General features: G+C 40.7%; 1 protein-coding gene across 1 annotated transcript in view; it reads right to left on the reverse strand.

Annotated features, from left to right (window-relative positions):
• Positions 1 to 7,535: 7,535 nt before the first annotated feature.
• The window catches only part of LOC120039536 (CD209 antigen-like protein E), a 2,666-nt gene continuing 2,024 nt past the window's right edge, over positions 7,536 to 8,177 (reverse strand). Inside the window, exon 6 of the mRNA XM_038984946.1 lies at positions 7,536 to 8,177. This exon is cut by the window's right edge and continues 71 nt beyond it. Coding sequence (XP_038840874.1) covers positions 8,095 to 8,177 — 83 coding nt within the window. The 3' untranslated portion in view covers positions 7,536 to 8,094.

An 8,177-nucleotide genomic window follows, 5' to 3' on the forward strand; every position in this document is an offset into this window, starting at 1 on the left:
AGCATGCGATCCATTGCTGCTGGACGCGTTCTTCTACTGGTACCGGAGGACTGGGTGCACCCGTGATTCTGTCATGTATCAGTATGCAGAGGTGAGTACGGAGTCAGGTGCAGGACACAGAACTGAGTAAAATAACGTACTTTACTCTGAAAATAATCAACCATAAATTCCACGCAGGGAAAACACACCATAACACAGAAGACTGATAACACTAGACAAGGAACAATCACACACAAAACATCATGGGAACCAGAGGGTTAAATAGGGAAATAATTATAACGTAATGGGAACCAGGTGTGTACAATCAAGACAAAACAAATGGAAAAAGAAACGTAGATCGTGGCAGCTAGAAAGCCGGTGACGACGACCGCCGAACGCCGCCGGAACAAGGAGAGGCACCAACTTCGGCGGAAGTCGTGACACAATTGCAGATTGTGCACTCTCCTCAAACAATAGCATGGTATTCTTTCACTGTAATAGATACTGTAAATTGGACAGTGCAGTTAGATTAACAAGAATTTAAGCCTTCTGCCAATATCAGATATGTCTATGTCCTGGGAAATTTTCTTGTTACTTATAACCTCATGCTAATCGCATTAGCCTACATTAGCTCAACCATCCTGTGGAAGTGACACCGATCCCGAAGAAGATAACTTTGTATCTGGCTCGTTCGTTCATCTCAAGTGGCTTGCAGTTCAGGAAGAGCTGTATCCACAGCAGCAGCCCAGGGAACTACAGAGACTTACGAATGTAAGGTGGGCATGCAGATATATGGCATGCCGTAATCTGAGGGACAGGCTTCCAGCAGTTCTGAGAGTGCTACAGGATATCACAATTGAAAATAGTGGTGATAGATCAGTGGAGGCAAGGGTCCTTTCTCAGGTAGATTTACATTTCCTAGGGCTTTTGGTTACCTTTTTTAAAGTGCTTGGTGATACAAAATGTCGTTCTAACATGCTCCAATCAAGCTCTCTTGACCTAGCAAGGGCTGTGGATCCAGTAGATGCCCTTACAGACACATTACAGGACTACAGAAGTGAGGGTTACTTTGAAGAACTATGGAAAGAGGTTGAAGAGATTGCAGAGCACTGCAAAAGAAGTGTACCAACAGTGTGTAGAAGACAGCCTAAAACAAGCTTAAGATTTCACGACTCATTGATGATGAGCCCTCGAGGACAGAAAAATTGTGACCAAGGTGATGGTGAGAGCTTCGAAAGAGATACATTTTATCAGGTGCTTGACAGTCTCACAGCTGAGCTGCAAAGGTGTTTTTCAAAGAAGAATTGCGAGATCATGCAAATTGTCCTGTTTGCCTTTGCTCAGACCTTTGAGTCAGATTTAGAGGACATCAAACATGAGGTTCATCAAACCAAGCGGCTTCTTGGCTACTCTCCTTGACTTTGTTGTGTTTCTAGAACCTTATAAAGATGTCTTCCATGAGCTATTTCGACTTTGTAAGATTTCTGTTGTTACACCAGTCAGCAGTGCTTCTTGCGAGAGAGGCTTCTCAGCTTTAAAACTGATTAAAACCCACCTTAGGGCAACAATGGTTGATGACGGGTTAAGTCACCTCGGAATTCTCAGTGTTGAGTCAAGGAGGGCATGCTCCCCCAACATGGATGAGTTTGTGAAACATTTTACCAGTTCTCACCAGAACCGCAGAATTATGCTGTTTTAAATCTACCTAGGATAATTTGGCACTTAGGCGGTCCCTCTGGTCACGATTAACACCTTCACTGTGTACTAGCTAGTACGCTGACATTCCAAAATGATAAATCCAAAGGGTATCATGTCACACAGATTTAATTTGGTCTTGATCAGGCCAATTCCAAAACTTTGCTATTAGTTAACATAATATATATGAGCATAAATATGATACTGCAAGTTTGTAATATTGATGGGCACCAAAATTATATTTATTTTTCAAGTCCATTGCTGCTTGATACCTGGTATGTCAAATTGCAGTGTGTTTTTTTGTAATTGTACTTTTTTGTAAATAAATTATGCAATTTATGTAACACACAGACGCTGTCTTATCTCCTTGGTGCTTGAGCTTTATTTTCTGAAAATATTTTGGATGTTCAACACATATATTGACACATTATATATTCATGAAAACAGAGTGACCCAAGTCTCTCTAGTATGTGAGTACTGTGTGTGTGTGTGTGTGTGTGTGTGTGTGTGTGTGTGTGTGTGTGTGTGTGTGTGTGTGTGTGTGTGTGTGTGTGTGTGTGTGTGTGTGTGTGTGTGTGTGTGTGTGTGTGTGTGTGTGTGTGTGTGTGTGTGAGAGAGAGAGAGAGAGAGAGAGAGAGAGAGAGAGAAATTGAGCTGCAGTTCTGAGGTAGAGACACTGACTATTCATAGTATGTTATTCTTAGGGATCGGCGTCACGTCAACGGGACAGTTGTAAATCATGCAGCGCCTTGTGTCACGATCACAGATTTTAGAGAAACAACACATTTTGGTACGTACAAGTGTCTGATATTGGCTGAAAGCTTAAATTCTTGTTAATATAACTGCACTGTCCAATTTACAGTAGCTTTTACTGCGAAAAAATGCCATGCTATTGTTTGAGGAGAGCTCCTAACAACAAAACACTTTTTTCACGCGATAGGTTTGATAAATTCACCTCTGAAGGAAAAATGTGTACTAACATTTTGAAATCTTGATCTGATTTATCATCCAAAGGGTCCCAGAGATAACATGAAGTGTCGTTTTGTTCATATCCTAAATAAAAGAAACCCTGTATCTGTGGTCAAATGTAGCTAACAACCTTGTGCAACAGCATGCCTTTTCCTTTTGGACAAAAATTATACGAATAGTTTTGAGTTTTGAAGTTTTGAAAACTGTCTGTTTTGCAAATGTTGAACTTATAATATGGCTTCTAATACTGGAAAAGCTAAATCAAAGTCCATGTATACAGATTTGACAATTTTCTTGCAGAATGCAAATGTCTCCTTCACGATTTGCCCAAATGTACCTGGGTGACTTCACACTAAATGTCATGTAGTTCGCTCATACTTCAAGTTATCTGTCGGAAACTTTGCACATACACTGCTGCCATCTTGTGGACACCATCGTAATTACCAGAGTGATGGCTAGAACGGGGACATTTCTCCTGCATTTCAAAGATGGTGGTAGATAAAAAACAGGTTGTTTTTTTCAATGTATTTTCTTCTACCAGAGCTATTGTGTTATATTCTACTACACTCAATTCACATTTCCACAAACTTCAAAGTGTTTCCTTTCAAATGGTACCAAGAATATGCATATCCTTGCTTCAGGGCCTGAGCAACAGGCAGTTAGATTTGGTGTCATTTTAGGCAAAAATTGAAAAAAAGTGGGCTATCCCTAAGAAGAATTCTAGTGAAGAAACCCTTTTGGACCACATTATCTGCCACATTGAAGAACTCTGGGTTAAGTGAATTATCACTTCTACCACTAATCAGCAATCATAGGATACATTCATGCTCCTTAGATGCCAGGTTAAGGTTACACACCAATTTTCTGTCATGGTCTGTTGACCCCCTGAAGTAGCCTTGGCCACCCCCTGGCCACCCCATGTATAAAACACTGTACAGTAATGATGACACCTGCATAGTTACATCTGGGAAACAGAATTACATTTATCTTTGTCAGGTTGTTTGTGTTGTGGTTGTGGTTTCAAACTCAGTCTGATGATGACTGTGTCACACTTTCAACAGGGCCTCAAACTTTAGTTTGGGTTCTGAGCGGGAAAATAACTGAAAAATATACTTGTTAGTGGGAAACAGCTAGCCTGAGTCCCAGATATGTTTGTGCTGTCATTGTTTGGTGTGACAACAATATATAAGTTATCAAGACAGTACAAACAGATCTGGGACTCAGGCTAGGAAAGAGCTAAACAGCAGTCAGAGGTTATGAGTGAAGTCCCCCTGATGACTGACAGATGACTGGTATCATTCCATATTTAACTAATGTGATATATTATATCAAATATTTGTATGGACAATGTTCTATTTTATTCTATTGAAATATAATACTTGATTCTGCCACAACATTTTTTAAGAAAACCTGTTACTCAGAAATAGCTAGAACTCATCCAGTGACGTCACTACCAGTCACACAACCTGAGAGACTGTGACCATGACAACTGGTAACTGACCACACGGTGTAGTGGTTGACTCTGAGTTGAGGGGAGCGTCAGAAAGACAGAACGGGGGAGAGTTAACTCTTTCTCAGCAGCTTCACTTTTAGTGTAAAATGGGCCTGTGGTGAACCAAGGTAGAGCTGTGTACATTCTCATGCGTGAGTGTGAGTGTGCGTGCAGCAGAAGAGGCTGGTGGGAGGAGCTATATGAAGACGGGCTCATTGTAATGGCTGGAATGGAATTTGTGGAACGGTATCAAACAAAAACATATGGGGAAAAAAAAAAAAAAAAAACACAAACATATGGAAACCACATGTTTGACTCCATTCTATGAATTCCATTCCAAACATTACAATGAGCCCATCCTCCTATTGCTCCTCCCACCAGCCACCACTGATGTTCAGACATGAAGGTCTGCATGACTTTGTGCACGTATGTGGTGCTTCAGTGTGGGAACATGGTTTGTAGTCATGTCTGCTTGTAAAGTCAGAGCTATGATCAGGTATAAGCAGATTGTATCAGACGGTCTGCAAACACAAGTCCTGAAGCTGAACAATACAAAACAACCTCTGTTGCAGTGGTGACCCGTCATTCATAATTGGCCTATTTTTGCATGTTATTTTGTCATTCATTCTTGTTGCATATCAGTTTGTAAACAATGTAAAAAAATAAATCAATGAGATAATAAAGTTGCATACAAACATGGTTTCTTGAGTAAGGCAGCTCCAAACTGCAGGTTTGAGCCTAGCTCAGAGTTTTCTGTGTGTGGTGGGGCAGCCAGTGAAATTAACTGTTTCAATGCCAAACAAGGCTCTGCTGATAGCCAGGTGTAGCAGTGGTAAGGTGTTGGGACTGCTGTTGGGACTCTGCTGTTGGGACAGCTTTATGTAGGCCCTAACAGTTAGTGTGCACCATTTGTCACCATTATAGTTAATGTATTGTTTAGTGTTGTGTTGTGTTTTGTAGTGGTTTCACTGGAGTTTGCATTAGATTTTTCCCCACCAAGATTTACATTGCAAAATCACCACTGATGTTGACTATGACGCTACTTCAGCTAATATGGTGACAACGATGTAGGCTGTGTGTACCGGTTAGGATATGGTTTGGCTTGGAAAGGTTTTTTCACCTGGTCACATACAGCTGATGTGATGTGCATTGTAGTCCACAAGTGAAGGGAAATGGTGAGAGGAGGAGAGCGCATAGTTGCGAGAAGGAATACAAAGTGGCTGCTTTGAAAGTGAACTGTGATCATGGGTGTATTCATTCTGCCGAGTCTGTTGAAAAACGTTTCTTAAACGGAAGCAAAAATAAGAAATGGGGATAAACATACCTGAATTTGTCCAATAGAAACTCTTGTTTGCAACTGTTGGACTAATAATTACACCCTAGATAAGCTAGATGCAGGCAAGAGTGTGCAAGGTGGTATTGAATGTGTCTGTCACCTCAAAATGTTCTCTCGACCTGCGTGCACCTACGTTGTACATTTTCATTCACTGGCTAGGTCGTAGCAACATCATGATGGGTGAAGGGACATTTTGAGTATCATGTCGTAGCCTAAACCTATCCTTGTTACATTGAACTGGGTGAATAGAATATGAATGACAGTCATCCAACATGCTGTAATAGAAAAAGGCCATGCTCATGAAAAATAAAATCATCCTCCCTCATCTTAAACGGCACCAACCGCCACTGGTGGAGAGGAATAATAACCAAACAAAACATCCCTAACCAATAACATACACTTCTGCACAGAAATCACATACTGAAATGACACAGTCTATGTGAGGTTTAGTGTAACATAAAGTTGAGCTGCTCACAGTAGACAGACAGGCCTATGATCCCAGCCAGTAAAACACACAGCAGCCCCAGAAACACTGCAACAACTAGGACGGGTCTCTTCCCTGAGCTATCAGGCTCTGTGGAGACAGATACTGTCATAGCATCATCAATGAGACAACAATCAAACATGGACTATAGCGACTGATATAGGGGTGAACCCTAACTTCAGCTTTAGTCAAATGTCACTTAGTCTCCCAGTATCATTAAGTTAAAATATGACCTAAGTGGAAGATAGAATTCACCCCATAATGAGTGATCCCAAGTATAAAGATTACCTTCTGTATCAGCTGTTAATGAAAAAATAACAATAGCTGTACTTTTAAAGTGCTGGTTTCTCACCTACATCTCTTTCCTGTTGAGGGGGACAGTGCATGTGGTTGTTAACCATACAGGTTCTCACAGCAACAGGAAGTAGATAGTGTCCAGTTACAGTACACAGGACTACATGGACATATAAATAACTTTCAGCAGTTAGAATACATCCTAAAATACACCGTAGGAGCCTCCAACATTTCAGAACATTTAACCTGGGACACATAGCATGTTGCATTTCATGTATCAATTTCCACACATAAATCATTTTAATGACTGTTTCAAAACCTTTCCCTTGTGAAGTAAGACACCATCGTTTGGAAGACAAGTTGTGTTCTGTTTTTAAATATTAATAATCTGTTTGTTAAGGTTTATTTTACTCAGTTGAGTTTGGAAGACTTGTGTTCGGGGCATTGGACATCGGCCAACCTCATTATCTTAAGTTAAACAGTTTGTGTGGCAAGTGGAGGGATAATAACCATTGGTTTAAACTTCCATGTGTGTGTCTCTATGACTACGGTGTATTTACCAGTGTTCTGAGATTCAGGTTGTTTATCTATGGTCCTGTCCACAGTATCCTGTACACAGCTCTTGGGTCATTATACATATACTTGGGTCATTATGGAGCTGCACACAGTACAACAGACAGTATATTATGTTGTATATCCTGTTAAACAGCTGCTTTGGTTTAACAGTCTGTTGTGTCTGAGAACATACAGTGTTATAGATTTAGGGAGGACTTCACACCTTAACCAGTGGTTTGAGCAGACAGCAACCTCCAGGAGAGACACAACAGCAGATAGACACCATGCATGAGTGTGTGGATATGTAGCAGACAGCTCCACTGGTGCATTTTGCTTGATTTTGCTATTGGTAACATACGTTGTCCCTTGTACAGTGAAGGTTGTGAGTCATTCTCACCTTTGATTACCATTGTTTTTGTGTGTGTGTGTGTATGCGTGTGTGTGTGTGTGTGTGTGTGTGTGTGTGTGTGTGTGTGTGTGTGTGTGTGTGTGTGTGTGTGTGTGTGTGTGTGTGTGTGTGTGTGTGTGTGTGTGTGTGTGTGTGTGTGTGTGTGTGTGTGTGTGTGTGCCCTCTCAGTACTGTTCTGCCCTCTGTGTGTGTCCAGGTAACACTGTTTTAAGTATCCAATCACATTCACTCAGGAAGCTGGTAAACCTTGTTAAAGAACATTGTTCCTTTATTTATTGTGACTTTGTTATTCTTATTATTAAAGTGATAATCATAGGTTCATAATTGGACCCACTTTTTTTACGAAGCATAAGCCTATGACAAATCACATGACATGTTTCTAATAAAATAATGAAGAATCATTTTACAGAGTACAGTATGTCTACATCCTCTCCTCTAAATCTAAACACAACAATTATTTGTCTTATTGTTTATCTCTTCCTCATTCTCTTAATTTTCTTCTTCCTCCTCTGTCTCTCTCTGACACTAAGGCTCTATCTCAATTAGTCTTTCCTAGATTCCTCTCCTCCTGTCTCCTCTCCTCCTTTCAACCCTATTAGAGGAGAAGGTCCAAGGCACCTCCCCTAGGATTGTATTCTCCAATGTGTTTGGAGAAGGAGGGGAGGAGAGAGGATGCGAGGAGGAATCGAGTAAAGCCGAATTGAAAAAGAACTCATAGACAAGTCTGTAATACCACTATTTCACCTCTATGGTGTGTTCATCTCTCACTTTAACCACTAAGTGGGATTATCACTTAACCATTAAGTACTGTATCCAAACATCAACATAATAACTACGAGAGAGAGACAGGGAAAGAGAGAGATTGTTACAGTAGGTTATTGTCAAACCACTTTCTCACAGATCCAGTTATGATTTGTGCCACATTTGTCATCATTCCATGTCTTTAGAGGGTCATCTTGTCCAT

The sequence above is a fragment of the Salvelinus namaycush genome, unplaced genomic scaffold (assembly GCF_016432855.1).
Source record: "Salvelinus namaycush isolate Seneca unplaced genomic scaffold, SaNama_1.0 Scaffold278, whole genome shotgun sequence".
NCBI classification, from domain to species: domain Eukaryota; kingdom Metazoa; phylum Chordata; class Actinopteri; order Salmoniformes; family Salmonidae; genus Salvelinus; species Salvelinus namaycush.